The 25,727-nt window shown below is 39.0% G+C and overlaps 1 protein-coding gene across 2 annotated transcripts in view; it reads left to right on the forward strand.

Annotated features, from left to right (window-relative positions):
- Window positions 1-25,727, forward strand: part of LOC105253476 (nuclear hormone receptor E75) — an 89,670-nt gene that overhangs the window by 12,220 nt on the left and 51,723 nt on the right. The window contains exon 1 of one of the 2 annotated variants that reach the window (XM_025412221.1): window positions 24,568-25,176. The exons of the other annotated variant lie outside the window; for it this stretch is intronic. Coding sequence (XP_025268006.1) covers window positions 24,861-25,176 — 316 coding nt within the window. The 5' untranslated portion in view covers window positions 24,568-24,860. Of the gene's footprint in view, window positions 1-24,567; window positions 25,177-25,727 lie in introns of those variants that run through there. 2 annotated transcript variants of the gene reach the window in all.

Genomic DNA, 25,727 nt, shown 5'->3' on the forward strand with positions numbered 1-25,727 from the left:
AACGTGGTCTATAGCAGGTCTCTCGTGCATTGAGCGAAATCCTGTTGAAGGATTCAATTCAAAATACAAAATGCATTTGTGCGATGATCGACGTATGGCGTGATCGTACATACATGAGAAAGATTTCCGAATTTACGAAATACAACATTCGAAAGGGTACAAGAATTTACCTGAAATAAATCTTTGGCGGCAGCTGGGCCTTATATCAAAATACTCGCACTTCCGCCCCGGATAAAACCAACGAAACCCCTTCACAGATTTCCCCATTTTATCTTTTTTCGAAAAATAGAGGAAATATGAAAGGGGTTAAAGGTCTATTTTTGAGGATACAATACGGACTTCGTAACCGTCATCGAACCGTCCTGATTTCACATATCTCTATTCCCATCTTTATTGATCATAAGAAACTCGATATGTTCGATATTCGAAAGGATTTTACATCGACTTCGTTTCTAATAATTAGGTTAACTCACTTTACGAAGATCACTTTACGAAAGTTTAGCTCGATATGCAATCTTTAAAAGCAAAAAATGTTCTCGGAATTTATAATAAATTTATGTTAAGAAAGTAGATTTATATATTTATATTATAAAAACAAAAATGAAATTCATAAAAATTTGTTTCCGTTGTATTATATTCATTGCAATGATCCGTGAGAATATGCAGCAATAAAGACGAATTTTTTCACGCTAAATCTATAAATTAGCGAGGACATTTTCATAGTGAACCGAGGTCAGTATTTTTTCGCCGTCACGAATCAGACAGTCTGTAAAACAGTAATGCTATTTACGCCTTGAATCATTGGGCCCCTTTAAGTTTGATTTATGAGCAACTTGATTTATGAGTATATAGTTGTACTAAAATATCTTTATTTTTTTTCTGCATTTCTGCTGCAGAAATCGCATGATTATTATAGCTGTTACTGAATGCTTTATTTCATATCTTCAAAAAAAGTATATTTGATTATTATATTTAATAGAAAGAGAGAGAGAGAAATTTAAAAAAATGAAACAAATATTAAGAAATATAAAAAAAATATATGTATTTCAACATTATCAGCAAGTAAGTCCTTGATACACAATGAGAGAAAGAGAAACAGAGAAAAAGATGAGCAATGATAGAAGAAATGCTGAGAGCAGGGAGATAAGAAGAGCGAGGGAGGTAAAGCGCTGCAAAAGTGCAACGCTCGAACAAGGTTCGCGCGATGCCACTGACCCATTAATACATATAGAGCTCCGAGTGCACGTCGCAATTTGCATCGGTCGGTGGTCACCATTTGAATTGCTAAGACTCTTTGTAGCGATATAATGCAACGACATTTTTTTATGACGCTTAATCAGCGATTGCCATATTTACATTAGATTTCTTTCGCTGCTGCAACGCCATTCTTATTATGGGCCATCTTTGGTTCATTCATTTTATGGAAAGCTCGTATCAGTAGATCTCTGACATATATATGTGTATGTGCGTGTTAGAGTAATTTTAGTATTCACAATTTATAATCCGGATTAAATTTGTTTAAATTGTGAAATCGATTGATATGATGGACTTTTCGTAATTTATCATACTAAGAAACCGAGTTTGCAATTATCGTCGATTGCTCGCGTCGGCATCTAGTCTGGTAACAGTTGATCGGACAGGCAGTTGCAAAAAGCATAAGCGAGAAAAGGGGAGAGAGGTAACAGAGAAAGGGGAAGGAGGAGACGAGCGATAGAAGGCTGCACGAGTCGTTGAAGGTCCTCGACCTACGCTGTTAAGGACAGAGACCCCATCTAGGGACGCACGAGACGCCCTTTTGCTTGCTTTCTACTTTCGCATGCAATTTCGCAAAATTCCGCGTACGAAATTAAATTAGATTTTTTTCAATAAGTCTGCCTATGATTTATAATTCGTGCCCGATAATATTACAATAATTTCACATTTTATCGATAATAAAACTAATTTTAACAAAGCTAATTTTAAAAATATACTTTATCATTTTAGCATAAAAGAAATTTTGTACATTAAAATTTATATTGTAATTTTATTGCATATATTCTTTATATTTCTTGGACTATAGTTGATATAAGATAAAAGTATTTCTCATTATTTATATTAATTTATTTCTAATGATTGATCTCTTTCTTCCCCTCCCCCGCCCCTGTTTTTCTCTTTCTTTCTCTCGTTTCTATATTAAAAACTTTTAATACCTCAACAGCGATGAGGAAACTCGAAAGGGTTAAAATAAATCGATCATTCAACGAAGGTACCGTAGGGTCTTCGACCTCTTGTCGTGCGGTGAAGGTCCGCGGATAACCTACTCCTTGGTTACTGCACTCGATGTCGGTGACCGGGACGTCGATCCCTCCGAGAAGGCAAAAGACCTCCGTGGATTCTTCGGTACCGCGAAATAGTGGACTACGGTATTCGCACGATGTAATAAAAAATGGGAACACGTTTATCGCCTGTGATTGTTCTGAGCTCGCTTTCAAATTGGCGATTTGCGTTCAAATTAGGGAAAAGTATAATCCTTAACAGTAAGAATGTTTTCTTAGCATCCGGGATAAAAGTAATTTACATCTTTTTATTCCTGCCTAATTAAGTCTGTAATAATAGGAGTAACGCTTGTTACTTGAAATAATTTTTAATCCAAATAATGAATTAAAATCTTTTCTTCTGATATAATAATAAGATAAAATTTTTGAAGAACCGCATCACACTTTTTATAAATCTCTAAAGATTTTTACTACTATAAAATTAGTATTATAAGATTTGAGTATAAGAAGTTTATTGTAAGAAGTGAGAAAATGTTTATTTTTTATTTCAAGATTTCTTCAAGTCATAAATGGCGAATTTAAGAAAAAGTACACATTCGCGAATTCGCTGTACCTTCGTCTATGGCATGCCCTTCGATTCTCATTCAAGGTCCACGACGAGGGTGCAGCGAACGTCGGCTCTTCGGGGTTTCCATAGCGACCGCCACTAAACTACCCTTGCAACGCCCACCCGAGAGCTGCGTTTCTACTTTCCACCCTCTGTCTCGACCGATCGAGAGCTATCACGATTGCAATCATTCTGAAAGAAAACGACATGAATCTCGCACGAAAATTCGTCTATCGTTTTTCCTCGAAAGATTACAAAGATTTGATTAAGAATAATTGCTTGAGGATCGCAAATCTTATCTATATGAGACTTTAATAGATTTCCTATTTATTAAAGATATTTATTACATTAAAAGAAAATTATTTCTAATTATTATTATTACGAATACTTAAATTTATATATGACAAGGTCAAAATTACGTAGATCTATAAAATGAAAGATTTATATATTTCCAGATTTACTTTTAGACTAAAAGGCTAACTATAGACATTCTCTAGATAAGATTATCTGGCGCCATGCAATTTTTCCCACTTTATTTGTGTACTCTTAATGTCAAGATATCGAAAATCATAAGATAAACGGGAAAACAATGAAAGTAATCAATCCTATTGTACGAAAGCTGAATGTTGCACTTTATTGATTGGACGGTAGATGGTACGTTGCTATGACTACACGAATACACCGTAAAACTACCTTCGGCCCTTGCAGCACTCGCCCTTGCGTGATGCGTGGCTTTTATAGGAAGGTTTTACGATGCACCCTCATACTTGCGTTGCGCGGTTGCACCGACAAAACGAAGTGGCTGACGCCAAACAAAGATGCGGGTGTTCGTTACCTTTGGTCCAAAAAAGCCTTCATAAATCTGTCGTAAGAGATCCTTTAATTAACCCTTTCTATTTTAATGTTGCCTTAAGGCAACGCATCATGCATATATATCTCTTTCTTCTCGTATTAATTTTAAAAACTGTGATGCTAATCACTATATCGTGGTTTATTTTTACAAAAGCGATGTCAGAATATATCAAGACAATATTTTAATGAAAGACGCGCAGTTCATTAAGTAAAAGTTAAACAGGTTGACACGGAAGTTTCCTACAAACAATTCACGTTAAATTTAGAAAATTATTCGTCCTAATTTCCAAAGTTCTCCAGACGGAGACGCAATCTCTCTCCCTTGAGTTGAATCCGGAACCCTCGCGACCCTGAAGTGAAGCAAGGGTCGGTTGACTCTCGTCGCTATCCCTAAAGCGTCTCGGAACAAAGACGGTTCCTAATTCGATCGTGATGCTTTGTTCCTTCCACTTGGAGACACGTGCGACGTTATTCGTTTTGAATTTCGCAATCTTTTTTTCTCACACACCATACTACTCATGCATTGCACGGATTTTGTATTTGTATATTTTAATATTAACTGTAATTTATTTAAAGAAACTTTAATGACAAAATTATTTATTATCTTTATAGCATATTTTTGATTTCATATTTTAAATTTTATTGTAATCTTTAAATAAAAAGTAATTATTTCATTTTTATTTATTCTATTATATATTCGTTTTACAATTATTATATTTATATTAATATTTAAAAATATTCTATAAAAGCGTTTAATTCAAGCATGTATGATATTTCTTGAAAGCTATTTAAAAGTAACAATTTTTTCCAATAAATAAGAAAACAAATAAATGAACGACGAGTCAGCAACTGGCCGATTTATTGAGCTGCCACTATCAGAATAGAAACGAGTTTATTTCGACGTTATGATGACATTAAGCAAGCATTATCGCCACATGGCGAGCTTTCGCTGATTGGTAAAGATACCGGAAGAGAGGGCATCAGGATTCCGGGGCTGATTGCGCGGGACAAGGTCGTCGTTACCCTGACAACGGTTAGTCGGCGACACGTGCTGCCTCGGTTCCTCTTCGTCTACTGACCCCAAAATGTGCGCGCGACGATCACTTTGGACGTACTCGTGGGATTTGGGTTACTGTCACGGGGAGTAGATAGGAAGTGGCGGAAATATCATGGAAGAGAATATTGAATCGATTCTTGTCTTACAGATTTATTGATATCGCTGTGCGATGTGCGAAAGCGATGCGCAATAATCGCTGAAAGTGCGCAGTATTCGATAGCATCTGACTTTCTTTTCGTAATCACACGAAAATGTTAATCTATATTCAATTAACTAAAAAGGTAGATTCAAAAAGATCCATATTTGTTTTATGGAAAATCGATGATAATGGAATGACGGTCAGGTGTAATCGATCAAACCGTTTCAAAAAGGAATTTAGCTGACCTTTTTAAAGCGTTATATAATTTCAAATTTATTATATATTTATTATATATTTATTTTTTTATATGATCATATAATAAAAGAAAGATATCCTTTCCTGTAAAATGTAACATAATTCTCACGAGTACAATCAATATATATATATGTTAAGAAAAAAGCTTATTTTATTCGTGATTGTTTGATTGAAGAAAATCTGATCGAAAACGTGTCGAAAATGAGAAAAATAGAACAAAGACTGTTCCCGCGTCAAGGAGAATAAAGTGTGCGTTTGTCGAGCGGAATTTAAAGTAAGTCCACCCTCCTTCTTCCTCTCCCCGATTGGATTGTGGAGGCGCAGTCGATATCTTTCTTTGTCTTCGCCTCCACGTGTCGCGCGATATTTCGGTTACGGAGCAGTAAAATTTCGCGGACAAAGAGCCCAGTCCTCTCGTTGATATATAGTCATTCGAAAGCCCGGAATCCAGCGAGCTCGGTGAAGGCTAAATGGGGTGAAGGTCTCCAGGGTTGGAAATCGTGCCGGGACTTTAGGGGCGGTTAGTAGAGAGGAAGATCGAACTTGGTCGGGGTGAGGGTCGAGAGATGGCAAGGATGCGCCCTCGAACTCTAAGCTTCGACCTCTCAGCTTGCTTCCGGCTTTTGCACCTATTTACGAAAATCCTAAACATAGTGATTCGCGTTTCAGACTTTGTTTTCTCACTATGAAACATACCCGCATGATGCTCAGCCCGCACCTTGAAAGAGATTGGATTTACAATATAGAAGAATCATAATAATAATATACACATATACATTTAAAGAGAGAATATATTTATATGATATACTGTTCTATTTAAAATATTATAATTTTTAAGTAATTTTAATAAGATTATTTTATTTAATATTTCTATTTCTCGAGGAAACAATAATTATGTTTAATTATGTATTCCCATAAAAAGAAAATTTATCAAATTGATTTTATCAAGTCTCTCAGTATCAAAGCATTAAATTATATTTAAAAAATCATTATTGATTCCGTAGAACGAAATCTCTAAATATAAATTCAAAAGATATTAAAAAATCTATCATTCTTATATCAGAAACGATAGAAATATTTTTTACAATATTAACTATATTAAAATATTTTGGCGAAATAATAAGATCACATAATGAAATATTTTTTATATAATTTTCTTCTTGTTCTAGGTAAGTTCAAAACTGATTTGGAACTGAATGACTACTTTAATCGAATCACCATCTTGTAAGTAAAATAATATTCTCATAATTATTATTTATCTATATTAATTTATCTATGATAACATTATAAAATAAATGTTGATGATACAAATGCCATGAAATAATGATAGCAGGTCCGATTTGTTTGTAATATGCATCAAGATTTGTCCTATAAATTATTTATTCGTTAAAATAAATAATCTGAAATTTTTCATAACATTTAATATTATTATATCAATTTCTCGTAATTAAAAAATAATTTTAAAATTTATGATTTTAAAATTATAAATGATTTTAACATTGTACATTTTCTCTAGACACTCAAAATTATTATTTTAACACAATGTTATTATGTCATATCAAAATGTTCATACGAGCGTTAAAAACTAACGTTGAGAAACCACGTGGCGCAATGTCACGTGACGCGAGCTCGCACGTGCGCGGCTCCACGTGACACCTGTTGCACTGTCATATGACAGTAGTATGACTTGATGAACAGTAGATGTCGCCCAGTGATACGATACCAGCAGACTCTATCGGATGTATTGTAAACCAGAGTGGTCTGGTAAGCTTCTCACATTTTCTATGGTCTGAACTGTACTGCCACCTACTACTTCGATCGATTCGTCGAAGGAGAGTGGTTTGCCCGATACGGAAGTTACCTACTTGACTGACTAGTTGGTCTGGTTACACGTGTTTTTGATCCTTTACCAGTCGCGCGAAAAGCGACTTTACGCGAGCGAAAACTGCTCGAGCGGATATGTCGCTGTTTTCTTTACGGATGCTTTACGGATGCAAATGAGTTAGTGCGATTCTTTTAAATATAAAAGATATGATTATATTTTTTGATTTATGTAAATCTATGTATATTATAAGAGCACGATTCATGCATTTTTCTGAATTACAAGAGAGACATGAAAATAGTAAACAAATTGTCTCGTATAATTCTTTTGATAAAAAATAAAAAAATCAATTTGTGTGCTATATTTATTAGTTTTATTCATTTATTCACACGATACCAGCTTTTTTTAAGTTGTATATTGAATTATGTTATATAAGAATAGGACACTGAAAATATCATTGTTCTAAAATAGTGCATATCCATCCAGCTTTTCAAAAAGCTCAATTTAGTTTCATCCGAGTTTTCACACAATTATCCTCTATGATTTTATCGAGGGTTTATTACAAGCGAACCCTGACAATTTCCCTCGAGACCAGGTCAATGCACCCTCACTTTTTCCGTATTATTGACGAAGTGAGAGGGTAGACAGCCGGATTAAGTATCTTTACCGCAAAAGTATGTTGCGCAACTGCATTGCTGCGAATTGCGTGGTAACGGCATGCTATATTCCGTGCAAGTTTCATTTTAGATATCACATAGCCCTTTATGGACCTGCTATCCAATTCACTATCGCGAAATAAAGTGTACAGTCAATCATTCAAATCACGTTCAACGTTTGACAATTGTAATGTAGAAGCGAAATACATATAAATTTTATACGTTTAAATAATATACGTTTTAATTGAGAGAGAGAGAGAGAGAAGAGAGGCTTTATTTGCAAAATTAAAACGTATATAAAATTTTATAATTAATTTCTTTTTAATTTTATTTTAAAAAATATTTATATATTCATAAAATGCCTAAATATTTGAAATGTATTTAATATATCTTGTTAAGTAACAATTATTTAATATATTTTTGAAATAGATGATTTTAATTGCATTTTACACTCGCAACAAATTCGCATTTAATTGATAACTTTTATTGGATAAAATAAATGACAACATCGTTTTCCCTTTCTTTCAATTACTGACACTAACATTCTTACATATGAATAAGCGTTGCCGATACAACTCTGCAAACGGCGCTCTGTTAACGACGTGAAAGTCGATGTGAGACCCGATAGAATTTTCACTTTGCACGATTCCCGGTTTTCTTGCAATATAAATCGATTATTTTGAGCTTATTAGAATCTTACTGTTGAATCCTTGCAATCTTTTTTCTCGAATATTTCTAAAAAGTCTAGAAAAGCTTTATAGTCGCGAAATATCGATAGTATCATTAAATTGAAAAAGTTTAGAAACTTTTATAGCTACTGTTCTCATGTAAAATTCGTGGAGATAAAAGTTCGTTAATTAAAGAAAACAAAATCTAAAGAAAAACAATTTTGATTTTTAAAGCAATCTTGAGATGTTTCTTCTACATCGCAACATTATCATTTTTATAACTTTTTTCTGATATTTCTAAATGAATATAGATATATATATATATATATATATATATATATATATATATTTACCTACATGTTACATTATTAGCAAATTGTATGCCAGTGTATCGTTAATATGTCGGCGCTCACCTCGTATTGACATCAAAGAGAAAATCTTTATGTTAAGTCACAGATTACCAGGCCAGACTTCGCAAACTCGATTGCAGGACGCATCTGCAAATCTCACGCATAATGCATGCGTGCAATTACGCGCGACACGTGGCGACTCGACTAGTTCGTTGATCAACTATATAGATCCTCCGATGCACCGGTGCACTAGTGTGCATACGACGCTAGCTAGTTTGTTCGGGTCTGTGATGGTATTTGCTAAACGTGCCTGAGCATGTATGCGTGCACGTAACCGATTCTCGCACACGAGCGAAGTCAAAGTTCAGTCACTCCGTAACCTCCTTTCGATCGAAACTATTACACACTAGCCAGCGACTCTCAACCAGCCGGAATTTTTTTTTTTACTTTCATTCTCGTTAAGCTTCGCAATATCGCATCGGCAATCATTAAACGCTCTTACCCGCGTCGCAACAGTTTATTAACCTGATGTAACTCAAGTAAGATGCATACATCTCGAGGCCTTTTTTTTCAATGTACACGTTTCCCCACATTGCCTCTCATCGCATTTGCGTTATTGATAGTTGGAATACTATGTGTAATCAACAGTCAACAAAGTATCGCGTAAAAATATCCCTTTCTTCCAGCTGCGCATTCATTACATCATCGAACGTCCAAATTTTATTGCGAGTCGTGCAATTTCTCTCTGAAGATGCCCCTCCTTCGTTATTAGGGGATAATGCACCTCATGAAACGCTTTCACTCTCTTTCGCTTTCGCGGTGAAAACAGTAGAACGTAAGTCGACTGTGCGCTCCGATTTAAGTCGCAAGACATAATGAACGAGTGTATGTTGCAGAACAGGATGCATACGTGCATCGCGGTGGGACGATTACTTGCAACATTCGGAACAGTAAATACCTTTTAATGGACATTTATTTATGTATCTGCGCATAATTAACAGTTGTTAAATTTCCAAGATTATCCAAATGTATATAAAACCGATTGTAAGTTTAATCCCGTCACGAAAAACATTCTCGTTTATCTAACTCGTTATGTAAACCGAAATGATTTTAACGGTTAGAATTGATAGTCTTGGATAATCATTACGTGGATAGAATTTATTCAACACACGACGTACGTACGTACATGTAACATGTTACTTTAGCGTTAAAATATGTATAAGGAATTTCGAAAATAAACACAAGTCAGTAATTTTGCGGTTCCATCGAGATGACGAAACACGTCGCAACTACCGCGCGAGACTACTGGTAATAGATATTTATTCAAATTGCGTCCTGTGCAAATTTATAACACGGGCTAATCTCACGGGATTCTATTCCGGAAATTATGCAACTGCTGCAATCACAGTTGGCTACTCTCTCGCACACGTTGTTCGTCGTCTTGTTAGGAAATAAAACTTTACCTCCCAATTTCATCACTTTCAATTGCATAAGAAGCGATATGTAGAGTAGCATAATGTGCAGTTGATCTCGGTATTCGATGATTTATTATTTCATATTCATAATTTGGAATATTGAGTTGATGTAAACGATATAGAGCGTGTACCAAGACATACGAATGAAGAGAGTAGTAAACTTTATTAATCTATCCTCCTTGAACAGTTTGGAAAAAGCGAAAAAAATAGCTAGATAAATTGATGCTTCAAATTTCGATAAAATTCATTTCGTTCATTCTTATATAATTATGCACGAGAGAAATTTCGTGCATAATTATCAGTTGTCCAATTTTTTTTTTCAGACAGTGTTCAGATCCGCGATGAGATTCATGATGTTGTCGTCGCGATCGAGTAAAAACGCGTCTCTCCTCGCGCTCATTATCGGAAGAACTTAAAATTCATCGCGCTACCTTTTATCGATTTGATCAAAGATCGATAGCTCCCTACAGCCCCGTTACGTCGGCCGGGACGTGGTGCTGGCGCGCGAAAGTAAAAGTAGGCGGGCAACACGCGTTGAACTGCTTGAAACGCGTCCTCGAACGGTCGCTGCACCACGAGAAGTTACCCCGGCCCCTGTATTGAGCAATCAGCCCGGTAACTGTAGTTCAGTTTCGCTTCGGCTCCTCAGAAATTTCTCGAATGCTTCGAGATGCATCTCGAAAAGTTTCGCTCTACGACAACACTTCGTTATGTCTCGCATATCGCTCGAGAGTACCTTTTAAAATCTCAATCCCTTCTCTTAATCTAGTCTCCGTTTAACGAGAGAGAGAGAGAGACTTCTCGAACGGTTTAAAATCTTTCACCGAGTCGAGCTATCCGTCAACAAGCTTCGTATTAAATTTTACGCTGCAATCGAGCGAGACAAAGATATAGATTGTACAGTCTGATGATTACAGGCTCTCCAATTTCATAAATCCTAGAGATTCTGCCACGATATAGCTAAAAAATTTCTTAGATAGTTTGATTTCTCGGACCTTGGATCTTTCCAGACCTTGGAAATGTTTACTTTCGGACGGATCTTACGATGCTCGCGATGGAGGAGGTCCTGATGGACACGCTGTTTCGCGAACAGTGGCTGCGCTCGGTGGGAGCTTATTCGGTCGTTGGGTTGCGTTGAGCAAGCACCGAGAGCGAGCAGCAGTCACCTCGATAGCGAGTGTTGAACCCGCGGGAATCTAGGCCGGCGCACTGACACACCGCGTATACGAAAGGCGAGCGTATTAACACACATACGAGCCGATCTATATGTATCAGCCCGGTATCGTGTATGCACGTATACAAATACGTACGTGCGTGTGTACGTACGAATGGGTGTATCGGGGATCATCGGGAATCTTCTCAAACGGGGGATTTAAATCGCGAATTTTAAACGAGCGCTCTCGCGTTACGTTTCATCATAAATATCCCTTCGAGATGGGTGAAAAAACCTTCACCTCCGGATGTTCGATTATTTACTCTGGCGTTAAAGGCCAAGCCGGTTAATTAATACCGCGCCTCGGTAATTGGGATAGATTAATCGACAGCTGCAGCTCGCGAGTTAGTCGGCGCGGAATACGAGGAGCAACGTTGGTGCGTGCGCGCGATGCGTGCCAGTAACGCCGAAAGTGTCCCACTAACGACGAGAGAACAACGACCTGGCGAGTCTCTCTCCTCTCTCCTCTCCTCGTTCTCTGCCCGTCCTCTCCGTCCTCCGCACTTTGCGTCATCAAACGCCTCTAATAACGCACTGTCGTTGTCGTTCGACTCGATACAAGCCCGACCCGTTTCGCTCGCGAGAATCAGCGAGGAATTTCGCTCCGCGCTCGGTTTCGCGAACACTTTCATCGTGAGAATTTCACAGAGCGAATAGACTCGCTGAAATGAATGAAGAATGAACGAAGCAGGTTATTAAAAAACAATAAAAATGCAATCATTTCTACAAATTTTGAGGTCGAAGAAAATAGAAATTGAATAAGTGTTTTTATCTTCTAACTCGAAAACCTAGCTGTAAATAAAATGTGGCAGTCTGCTTGTATCGATCGACACACTTGTGCTTGTGCTTTTCGAATCACCTCTATTAATCACGGAAAAGTTGTAGCTCCCTTGCTAAATTTATGGAATAACTATCTCTATACTGTACAGATGACTGTCCCTCTCGTCAAGGAAGTCGTTTATCAAAGAAGCTTGGCCGCCAACGTGGGTCGCGATGTCAGACTTAGAAACGCTTCGATTCCGACTTTCTCAGCCGGTGGAGGGTAGATTCGTGGCGTTCGATCGGCTATTATGAAACGGCAAATTCATGCCGGAGCGCGGACGTCGAACTCGGGTCCGTTCACGGCGTTACGAAATCAGGAACTTTCGAGTCCGCGTGTGTGTTTGTTACACCACACTGAATTTCTAAGAACGTAATCCCAAAGTGACGATAGAATTGTTAACATGCGGCACGACCATCGAATCGCCATTATCGTAGCGGTAATTTGCCATTTGATCTTTTACCAGACTTTGAGCGACTTGAGATCCCCTCGAGAGATCTCTTTAATTTTCCAAGTTCTTAGGTCCGATCGAATCTCGGCTTTTTCAAAGATGCTAAATAAGAAAATGAATATTATAAACATCTATCGCTTCTGTCCTATAACATCCTATACATTCTAGCTCCATCTGCGCTAGAAAGCACCAAGGATAAGTCCGCCCACGAGCAGGCGAAGCGGTTCGTAGTCGCGAAACAGCAGCGGTTGCGAAATTCATTAGCGGCTGAATGCAGGCATTCTCGATCGCAGACTCGATCGCGGGAGCTCAATCTTGTTGCTAAAGCTGCCACTTGGGTAATGCACGAGGAAACAAAAAATCACATTAGATAGTGTCTGTCTTACTGTTGATACATTTATGCATAATCTCAAAAAAGAGATGAAAGAAAAATTTATAAAATAGTTAATGAGAAAACTAAAATATTTTACAATAAAATGTTCACTCCGTACATTGCGATAAATCTAAAATATCTTTCTAATTTAAGAAATATGATTGATATGGTTAAATCGCCTTTCCTGTTGGGGGAAACGCTATTTACTTTCGCTAAGAAAATGGAGAATTGAGAAATCTTACTATTAAATTTCACTCTCTGGATCTCGAATGCCTTGCGTTATGATATTATCGTTTATTATTCTCGTTATCGGTCGTTGCTTCCCCTTTACGATACAACGCGAATGTCTTATAATAACAGATGATTATGTCGAGTGCTATGGAATTATTCGAACGTATGCTACAATGGCACGAGTATATATCTTATCGATTTCAATAATTTTACAATTATAATGGAACTTTTAAATTCGCCGGCTAAAAAAGTTTTCAATATATTTCTTAGTTTAAAATTCTTTACATTTAACTCGTAAAATAAATTTTACGCATGTAATTCCTAAATGAACATATATCGTAAGATATATTCGATTTCTTTTGAAATACATAAGTTATTTATTATTCTTTTGACGTTTAAATATTTGCTAATTTGAGAATCAAGGTACAAAAGGGGAAGATTCGAAGCTCTCAATATCTCAAATTTGAAAAATGTCGATCTCTTACATTTCGCAGAAGGATGAAGAAAAGAGTTTCGAACGGAGCATCGAGTTAAAACATATTGCCATTCGGTGCAGCGAGGAGGCTGTGAAAGCACCCTAAGGCGCAAAGGCGAGCTGCGTGGCCAAAGCCGCTCACCCCGTCCTCGACGGCGGTGGTTCGTCGTCCGCGCACGGCCTTCGGAAATGGGGACGTTCGCTAGCAATCTCGTGGATCCGAAAGAGGAACGGCGACAGCGTCACTGAGTGCCAGAGAGACCGAGTGTGAGATAGCGAGAGTGAGAAAGAGAGACATAGGGACGTGTGCGAGAAAGACGAGAAAAAAGAAGGCTCCACCGAGAGAGAGAGAATATCTCCGGCTCGCGCAAGGGAACAATTTTCATTTGGCGCTTCGTCCGTTGCGAATAACCGTCCGAAAGAAAAGAAGGGCGGGACAAAGATCAGATCAATTTAACACATATATAATGCATACGTTTCCCCTTCTACAGGAGCAGAGATGCTCGGTTCGTTCTGCCATCGGGGCGCAATGCACTCTCGGCAAGACCTTGTCCCGTGGCCAGTGGCTTTCAACGGATTAACGGCTATTTCGAAGTAAACCATTGGCAGAGCTACACGCATCTCGCGCAATCTAAATCGTCGTTTTATACAGCACGGAACGCGAATTATACAACGAGCAACAAAGTTTACGTCGAACACTTCTTTCAAGACGAGCAATTAAATTATCTAAAATTAGATATGGATGTTGAACGTTAATTACGCGAGATGAGTGGTACAGGTCTCTATGATGTTTGTCCTTCTCCCTCTCCCAGCACTCTCCCGTCCGGCTCTCCTTCGCGCTTTTCTCCTCAACGATAACTCGATGCTACGAATAGTCGTCATGAATACATAGCTAGATGACGTAAATATATTACGCGATAAATATGCCGTGACAAAGTAACGACTCGACAGGGACTCGCGAGTGTCCGAATAAATCAATGGCGACACTGAGGCCGAGACGAGAAAGTAGGGCTGAAAAAAGTTGTACGGAAAGAGAAGTTGCGTTTTTTTTCCCCCCCTCGCGAATTACATTTGCGACAATTCGAGCCGCGAATGTCGTCTTTCGCCTATGCCCTATCGTCATCGTCGATGACGTTCATCTTTGCATTTCTGTGACCGAGAGATGTCCTTTCAAACCCCTTCATTGCAAATGGAATATGCGCCCCCGATTTCGAAGGCCGATCGGGCAACGCACCGAGTGTCGGTCAACAGAGTGATCTGTTCTAACCGTCGTTCTCTTAAGGCAGTCTCACACCAAATCGCTATCTTCCTTTCGGTCTTTCTTGTATATGATATGCGATATATAATAGTTGCTTTCACTTTTTAATCATTAATAATACCTAAAGTTAATTAAAGCACGTTATTTTTATTTATTTTTAATCTACTAATGGACTCTAAATTTTTTTCTAAAATTTGATGATTATATAAAGAAAGAGAAACTTTATGCATTTATTTAAATAAAAGCTTTTCGGTAAGTTTTTTAAATTATTTTTATTGTAATATTTTTATATACATATGTACTATTTTTGTACATATGTATGCACGTTTATCTTTATGAGTGTTTAATAAATGTTTAACAAGAGACGTAGTTTATCAAGGTAATTGCAAAATCAACGTAACGCTTCTCATTGTCCCTTTCCTCATCTTTAATCAGTCGGCCAGCTGGGACGGTTATACGGTAACACTCGAGAAAGCATGTATCGTGCGGCTGAATGCACAGGTTGACTCGACTGGTTGAGTGAGTGAGCGAAGATGACGTCAGAGCACGGTTGCAGCGCCCTAGATTGAGGGAGGTCACCGTGTGCCAGGCCGATGGCCCGCCGAGGTCGTACCCTCGGTCTCTCCGCGCCGAGTACGCTTTTCGTCTAGTCGTTTCTAGGCTAGGTTGGGTTACGTCTCCAGAACGTGGGAGGCCGCCAAGTACAGCCTCGGAAATCCGATATACCGTCCAGCATACGTATAATGCTCTAGGTCATCCAGGTGCTCCGAAGAGTGATCTGAACGGAAAATGATCAAGGAATGCTCGTTCGATCCAAAATAATAATCTCGTCACTCGTGGATTTGAAATTTTCTCAATATCTTCGCTCTTTGTAAACCTCTCTAAGAAATCCGAGAATCTTTCCAATATCATACGAGTCTCCAAAAAAGCTCTGAGAAATTCGAGAAAAACTTTAGCAGGATTTAGAAAGATCTAAAGAAAATTCGCGAACCATTTACGAATCTCTATTAAAAGAATAATAAAGAATTCCACCTGCAAAAATAAGCGTCGCCAAATTTTCCACTTCGAAACTCGTCCACCGGTTTATCACAATCGAATGGTTCTTATCACAGATTGCGAACGTATGTCCGCGTTAAAAAAAAAAGAGTCGCTTAATCTCGACTCGCAGAGGCGATCGCCGTGCATGTTTGCTTGATCGTGGAACCGCGGTGAAGGGTGAGGAGAACCTTCTGTCAGTGGAACAACGTACCGCCGTGAACTCTCCGCGTCTCTGTGCCACCGCGGGATCGCGTGTCATGTACGTCAAGTGCAAAGATGCATTCGCTGCAGATGCCCGCGCGCGTGGACACGAGAGGAGCTTCAACATGTATATCTGCTTTGATCTGCTTTGCATTCGTGAAATCGTCGGTGAACATTTACGAAGCTCGCTACTGTTCTTCTCTTCGCGTATTTAAGATGAATTATAATATATCTCGCGCTAATCAATCGACGAGAAATTGAATCGCATTTCCTCTTTTCTTTTTATTCTCGTCTATTTTGAGTAAAGAAGCAGAACAGCAAAATTATACTCTGTCATGTTTGATAATCTATTAATAGTAGAGCACGATTATGCTATCTTGCAATCATATAAATTGAAATCCGCAAAGCTTTAATCTTCGTATCGAGTATACGCGCAGGCGATGATAGAATTACACTTGTTTGCTTTAGCATATAATTATCGGAATATGCAACTGCGGGAAAGGAAGGAGATCGTGACGAAACGTAATTGGGCTCTCGTTATTTTTTTATCAAAGTCACACTAGAATTTACGCGTCGCTTACCCTTGACGTGTAATTTTCCCGGAGAGCAGGCGTCGCCGAGCTTGTATATCTGAGTGTCTCGAACTATACAGACACATTAACATTAGTTTAATCCATGAACGGGTGTGGCGGCGCACAATGTGCTATTTTGGAACACTTCGAATCACGAGGCAATTGTTGCAGGTCGTATCCTTTCTCCGACTACGTTGTTTCGAGTCGGACTCCAACGTACACAATCCTCTCTCTATTATCGTAGAATCATTAAAGTTCCAATGACGGGTGTGACATTTTGCGATATCTCAAATATGAACGAGTTGGTCGAGAAATAATTAAATGTAACATGTTTTTAAAAGCTAACTTTAATTTAACCGCATTTGGAAATAATTAAATGTAATGTTTTTAAAAAGCTAATTTTAATTTAAACCGCATTTGGGGTCAATAAAACGTAATTTCAGTAAACTGTATTTTTATGATTGACAAACAATCCTTATATGCAGGTATGATTTACCAGCGATCTAGCAATTTCCAATATAGAAACCGTCCCTTTTTTCTACTACGCTCTACATACGTTGCAGATAAATGGTCGGATTAACTCCTTCGTCCAAGCGAAACTTGTCTTGCAAAATCTCCTTTTCTTTGTATATATTCGCTCTCATCAAACTATTCTCGTTTTTATTTATTGTATATAAGAGATATTTTTTTTAACACCATAGAACATTTAATTTTTATTTATGTCTCTTTATGCAAAACAGCACTTTATTGATTGAGACATTTATTCGATATATAATTTGAGATATAATAAGAGCGTAATTATTTGCGAATTAAATTGATCGTCATACAACTCTTCCGACATGTTGAATGATAAAATACTACTAGCTGCAATCTGATATACGATCTGCGGAGAAATATCGATATCCCGCCTATGATGAAATCGATGAGTTAGACGGCGACTGGCGCACCATATCGCCTACAAGCGAACGGGTTACACTTATGTTGATCCTCGCGGCATACCTTAATCCGCTCCAACAAACCCTGGCAAGCCGTCGTGACGTGTTGCAACCACCAATGTATTACCAGACCGAGCTACGCTCACGCTTGGGACTTGTTTGCTATCGCTACTTCCGGTGATCGATTTAGAATCTGTCGAGTGACGTTACTTTCAAACATTCTGAAGAGGATCATCGATAAACATTACGTAAAAAATCTATTTACTTGCCGTAAAGTTTCACAGAGCATTTTTAAACATCATTATTCATCGATAAACATACAATAAGTATGACGTTTAATTACATTGAATCGTCGAGCGCCATGATTTCATTAATACCAATTCTAAAAGACAACGGATGTTATTAATGAAACCAAGCGCAGTATCATATTAATCAAGTCTACGTGCGCAAAGGTTTAATGTGAGCGTTCTGTCGAGAAGAGGAGAACGATTAATCGCTCGGACAGATCATGTTTACCTGCGTTACGGTTGCATTCCGTAACGAATGAACCGCGTATGTACAATTCCAATGCAGCTTGCCGCTTGTCCTAGTGGGCGGACATTCACCCCCGCGAGTCGAAGATCGCCGATCAGAGGCGAGGCTTCGCGAAGTTTCCGAGGATTGGCCGGATGCTGTGTTATATCGCGGGATTTTTTCCTCTAGATTTTTTTTTTAGCTTAGAACCTTTTCGCTCGCTTTTCTCGGCGATAAAAGGTATCGTAGGAATGAACGCGTGCAACGACACACGACCTCTTATCAGGAGTCAGATACATTCAGTAAACTGCAATGCTACTTTTTGCCCGCATAATCGAAGCATAACTTCTTTCAAGTAATGTTTCTTGCACCGATCGATACGCTATTGCAACACAAAAAGGCGCACTTGACTCAGTTCCTGTACTTAGGCCTTCAATTATATCTGAATTCAATATTAATATTTTATCGCGATGATATTTTTATGTTTTCTTTTCATATCGAGATTTTATTATGTTTCTCAAACAAAGATATGCCGCGACCCACCTCTGAATATTCCAACGCCGCGCTCTCGACCAGCGCGATCGACCTCGACGACGGAGAACGGAGGACATTGCACTTTGACCGTATCTAATATAAGATACTCCGCGCGAGTATAAATACAGAGTACTAATACGTTGACGAAATCATTAGCATATCGTTGCATTTTCGTTGGCATTTTCACGCTCATCCCGAAAGATATCTCGCGGGCTCGACGACTGAATTTCATCATTCGAATGTATTAAATATTTTTCTCCATCTCTCTCTTTTTGAAACTTTATCATTTCATACTAATGTGTATATTAGAAATATAAATTAGAAATATTGTATTATCTTGTATTATTTTTTTATTAAATTTATTTTATCTATTGTATAATTTAAAAATGGAATTCATTGTTTTCTGGTCTTTTAAGTTAATTTCGAACAAATGACAAATTTATACGAGCTTTCTAAATATAGCATAATATGTGTATTGTTATCTTTTTAGAAACATTTGATAATATTTTCGAAAAGTTTAATTTTAATATATATCTGTCACGCATATGTAATTCCAGGGTATTTCAGATAGCTATTATTGTTGCGCAGCCGCGCGCATGATGATTGCAACGCGCGAAAACCGTTATGTGCATAGTGAAAGGACTTTACTTTGAAATTAACTGTAACGTTATAAGTATTACAGAATAATAATGTCGCGAATAATATATATATGTACTCGCTGTTTCTAACAGCAGCACTTCGATATTAACTGTCACAATTATGCACGATCCAAGATAAGATAAGAATAGAATGTGTATATTAAAGGAGAATATAAAATGTGTCGTTTATTTAAAATTATACTGTTTTTTTTTAATTCGAGGCGCTGTTGCAATTAATTTCATAATGATACGTCCCTCGTGAGCAACATTCTTAAAGAAAACGTCAAACGTTACTCCGCTAATCAGTTGTTGTATCACAGTTCGTAGTCGAGCAGTTCGATTAGACATTCGCGAAACGTATCTTATCTTCGTTTCTGTATCACAATTAGCAGCGTTACTACATTATCCGCTACCTAAGAGGCGGCCGCGTTTCTTCTCTTTTTTTTATCAGCGGAACCGATTGGCAGGCGTTAATGATAACGTTACTGCGCGCAATCGAAACCGGCCGATACAGCATTTCGACAGTCGCATAAATCTGCGATCGATCGATAAACGGCATGGCTGGATCGTTGCGAGGCGGAGAAAACGCACTTACGACAGCGTTTGACAGCTGGGGTGAAGGAACTTTATCTGACTGGCGACTATCCGGTAGCGTAACAGCTGCGCTAACGCGTTACGTGGAAAAGTTACGATATCTGCCTTTCCGTACTTTCGGCCTAGTTTAGGCGAGACACATATCTGCCTATTCATCTACTATTCTCCGGGAATTTTTTTCGGTTCTCGCTTCTTTTCGACTAGCGATAGAGCTTTCGATAGAGCCAATTCTCCAAATGCCACCGTCACATTTTTAGCCGTCCAACAACCGGCTTATATCATAAATCGCTTGATCTATTTGAAGTCTAGCGCGCCATTTAAATGCAATAAAAATTGCATGAAATGTGATATGTGATAGATGTGGCGTTATAGTAGTCGCTTTGCGGATTGTCGAGATGTTATCTCTCTATCGCGAAGTCGAGAATGCATTTTTATTTATTCAAATTTTGTTTTGATTATAATGTTAAGTTGATTTCTGTGCGATTTGTAAGGTATTTTTAACGGGGAAAACATTGAAACGACTTTTATCAATTAAACGGAGCAAATAGAAGGCCGCGATCTTGCGCGAAAAAAAAAAACACATTTAGCTCGCGAGCTTGCAGAGATGTTTCGAGAACGTTATTGTGTAACGCCATACGCACTAACAAATGCCGATAGTGGAATGTGCGTCAGTCAACATCTCCTAACGTCTGCAGATTCATCCCCGAGAGAGCTCAACTTACGTGGTCAAACATGTTATTCGTGTTACGGCATCCGAGCGGCCATGTATACATGAGACCCATACATTCGTGTACGTCGCATTGTTGATTGAGAATAGTCACTGATTGTGTAATGGAAAATTGTAGGCCGAACAATGTCGGTCGTGAAGAACGCGAGAAGAAGAGGGAAGGTGATAGAGATATTCTCTGAAAGAAACATAAGGATGAGATAAGCTATAGATAGCTGCATATTATGTTTATAGATTCTTTCTAGGCATGTGCATATGAAATTGTTGCGTTTTAGAATTACTTTCTAAATCGTATCGGTCCAATATACATGCATGTATCGAATGCAACTCAAGTATTTATTGCTTTATTATTGCCGGAAGATCACGCTCGATTTCTTGCACAAGTGAGCCATTTATCACTCGAAATTACCGCAAAATCACCCGTTAATGTACGTACCTCGCCTCGTTTCCAAGTTTGGATGTAGGATAGACTTTCCCGACCTGATCGTTCCAGTCAACCTACCTCGGTAGCCTACACTCCTATAGTTACATTGCGAAAGAAGTACGTCCTAGTTACCCACATTCTGCGCCAGATATTGGCTGCTAATTAAACAATCGGCGAGTCAGCGTTTCTATTTCAAGATTTCCGAGAACTTACAACGCAAATGACGCGTAAGAAAAATTTTACGCGAATATTTCTACGGTAGAACTTTAACATTCGACATAAATTTCTTTTAAATAATCGCATCACGAGAGAAAAATATTGAATAATATTGTATATTTATTGATATTTTTCATCTTCTTTCTATTTGTCATTTAGATATTTAAACACACATACACACATCTAAATTATTGTATGTTTATTAATCTCATATCTCTCAAGGTAACATCAAGTCATGCTTGTACACACCTCGTTGCAAGTATCTTGCAACGCACATTGCAAATGCATAACGTGGGACGAATTGTGGGTGATAAAAGTGATAAAAATACTTGCGCTGGAACTCGGGTTTTCTCATTCGAAGCTTTGTAAAGCGGATAGAAAGGAAGCGTAGCCTCAAATCGGCGCGAGATATTTAGATATCTATGCGCTTTCTCGCTCAATAAGCATCGCACGTGGGAGTGCACCGTGAGTTTCATAATTGCAGGTTTACTCGCAGCTTTATTATCTCGCGCGCGAGCCGAACTGCACCTGAAAAATTTCAACGAACGGGTGGGTAGCTGTCGCAACGCGGAAAGTGTCCCACGCGAACTCCGACAGGCAGCTGACATTGCATAGACATATCTATTCTGACCGGCTGCATATCTCAGGCCGTCCATTGTCTGCGCGCAAGTAGGCCTGCGCGAGAATGCAATAAAATTGTCCTCCGCTGCCGATACGCGGACCACGCGTATCCAGTGATGAATTTACCGATTTCAACTCGACAAATCGAGGGGAGGGGAAATTTCACAACGGATCTTTAATTTTATACTAACATAAAACTCAAATTCTTTGTATTTTCTTATGCAATATTTTTGCATTTTCTTTCAATTTAGATCTTTCTCGACTGTATGATTTTTAAATTTTTAGAATTCTATTCTTGAAGACATTTTTGCACGTCCGACTTTTCGTTCATACTTTAACACTTTTTACAAAATGCAGTTTATTTGGTAAATCGGAATATCTATACTAAAATGGATATAAATAGCCCTATGGTTTACGCTTTTGTTGGATAGATAATATCCTTAAATAAATTAGATAAACCTAGATAGCATGTAATTTCTGAAATCTTGTATACAAGAGAAAAAATCGTATGATCGCATTTTTTTTATCAGTTATTATTACAGCTCATAAATATACCGAATAATCATCATTGTAAAAGATTTAACTGAAAATACAATGGACATTTATAAGCACTTCTTGCGATTTTAAAACCTTGTGATTTCAAACGTTATTCTGACAAAAGAAATCAAGTACAAAGAAAAGTTAAAATTAGATTTGTATAATTCAATTTTAATAATCTTAAGGAGAGAGAACGCGAAAAATTTTTCGATTAAAAATACCGTAAAGAAATGATTAATTAAATTAAATTAAAAACATAATTAATAATCGCGTAATCTTTTAATTTAGCTTTGCCTTGATATTGTCGACGGAGATTGTTCATATAAATGATAACTCGTTGTAGATGAGAGTGCATCTAATGTAGCGTCTTCTTGACACATTCCTCTTACATATTCCTGGACAGTCATATACCACGTGACTGTATTTACAAGCCACAGTGGGGTAGGTTAGGCCTGGGCCGCGTTTAGATTACAGCTGGCGTCTGTACCGTTGCTCGCTTCGGTCCCACCACTCACCTGTGATCCAACTTGTATTTTCCATAGACGTAATCCACGTGTTCGTGACACGCGCACACATACGCGCATCCGTTAGCGCAGGGGTTAAACGGCTTTCACTCTCCGAGTATTGGTGAGTCAACGACAGCCCAGCAGGGGAACGCACTATATTCCCCGATTGTATATCATATTCAACAGGGCCGTAACAAAGTCGTTCGGATATACATTTAATATTTTTCCAAACAGAAAAATACGAATTGTCCTAAAGTAATAAAAACTTTGCAACGTATTATCGTTTGATAAAAGTATATTATATATGATTGTGAGTGTCTAGAGAAATCGATTATTAAAATCCTGACGTCGTCTACGATTTCTTCGAATTCTAGCTTGAATATATAGATTTATACATGTACAGAATCTCCTTGTAAATCCCGAAGAATTGTGCGTGACAAGTTGATTTGTCGGGTTAAGGATGTAATTATTCTAATTGACACTAGCGGAGCTATGAGAAATGAGCTTTCGTCATACTGCGCGTTAAGTTATGAACAATGCAGTTTGGTGAATCGTCGTCAAGGCGCAATAAAACCTAGGTCGAGTGTTTGTCGAGTGTTTGTCGGCTAAGATCCTTGATCCTAATGACGGGTCAACCGTGCCAATTGGCCGTACGAATGAGGCGGTTGTGTCCCGAGGATACGACCGTGGTTTAATCTCGATTCGATAAGATCAACTTTGAACACGTCCCTATTATCCTGAGAATAACGCGCATAAATAGTTGCGTATTGTAGATTCGCTAAGAATCTTTCATGTTCGATTCCAGGGGCATATAATTATGAAAAATTATCATTAATAATTAGCAATGTGCTGGACTTTATCGATCCGGAAATCTGTAAAGGAATAATCTGCATTTATGAATGAATCTAACAATATAATCAAGTTAGAAGATTGATGGAAGTTATAAGATCGATTATAAAACAGCGTTTAAAAATAGATATCACGTTTTAAAAACGTATAGATATATATTAATACCCAAGAAAAAAGTCTATCCCCGCAAATATATATAATTATATAAAAAATATATACAATTTTGTTTCCTTTATCTTGTATATAGGAAAAATAATAAAAAGAATAACTGAAAAATAATTTTAGGACAAGTTTTACACCGGTTTTCTTTTTTTGACAAAATGAAATTTGAAGAAACAAAATTACTCATATATAATCATATATAAATTTATATGCATCTACATTTGATTATATAAATGGACTTTTTTCTCAAGAGCGACTTTCGATCTCTGAAAAAAACAGAAAGTCTGTCTCTTCGCGACAGGAGAAAGTGATTAACTTGACGCAAAGATACGTCGAACGGAGAATTTTGCGAGCGTCTCTTTTAATCGCGATCGAGCCAAAAATGAATTCTTGGTCGAATGATCGAGCGCGCGCGGGGTGGACGCGCGGCGGTGGCACTTCGGTGATCCCCGGCGGACTCGGCGCGCAGGCGCCGCGGTACCGCGGCACACCACGCCGCGAGGAACTCACTCGCGTACCGCATCGCACGGCACACACAGCACACCAACTAATCCAACGACCGAGCGCGGGCTCGAGCGGCGATTTGCAAATACATCGCGAGGGCCACGCGGTCGCAACAGCGGCAACAAGCGGAGCGCGCGGCTGGAAACGGGATCGGGAAACGGAGACAGAGTGTCGGACGAGCGTCGCATCCCTCGATCGCTTCGATCGTCACGTCGGGGTGACATTGTTGACGGGGGTCGATCTCGACGGGACTGGCGAACGTGTGCGCGGACGAGATTCGTCGAGTGAAACTTGCGGCCTCCGTCAGTGGCAACGCGGGACTGTCATCTCACATGCACCCGCGGCGTGGCATGTTCCCCGACTGTTCGTTGTTTACATCCGGGTGGATGCGCCAGAGCGAGACGTGCGTCGAGGATCGTAGCGCGACTTGGAGGAGGGTGCGACACGCGACTTTTTCGCGCCGGGCGATGACTGTGCAAAAGGTCAAGCCTCGCGGCACCGCGGCGGAGGAACAACAGCCCTCGGCATCGGACATCCTCTCCCCGTCGAGCGAGCCCCCGGAGAATGACAAGGAGCAATCGGCGCGAAATTGTTACCGCGCGCCCGTCTCGCAGGACAACGAGAATCTCCTGGGATGCGTCTTGGCCGGTGAGTGAGAGATCCAACGAAAGGGAGAGTTCACCCTCTCGCCGGACGTTTCGCGCTTCTATAGATCCGCGCGTCGCTCGTAGGGTCTAACGTTGACGTATCCAACGGAATCCCGCGGTAAACATTTCCAACGTAACACGGATCGCTATTCATATAGGAAGGAATAGAGAAAGAGGCGTTTTCACTTTCCAGCGGGCAGGAATGTAGGTCGCGGGGCCCGGGACGAGGCCGAGTTCGTTGCCCTCGGTCGGCGGCCTTCCACTCCGGCAATTTTTCTCCGTCTCTTTCTTCTCCCACCCCTAGTCCTCTCGCACCCCCTACTCTCCGTCCTAAACTATACCCACACTACGATACGCTTCTTGTTCGCGGTATCGCGACTAGCCTAGATAGTGCGAGAGCCTCTCTAAAAGTCTCCCACTCTCTTTCACGCATACATACGCGCGGGCGTTTCCTCCTCTCTCGATTCTCTTTCTTTTATCCGCCTCTATCTCTCTCCGTTTCTCCCCGCGCTCCCTCCTCCCTTCCATTTATTTCTCTCGCTCTTCTCCTCT

The sequence above is a fragment of the Camponotus floridanus genome, unplaced genomic scaffold (assembly GCF_003227725.1).
Source record: "Camponotus floridanus strain SB8 unplaced genomic scaffold, Cflo_v7.5 scaffold49, whole genome shotgun sequence".
Classification (NCBI taxonomy): Eukaryota; Metazoa; Arthropoda; class Insecta; order Hymenoptera; family Formicidae; genus Camponotus; species Camponotus floridanus.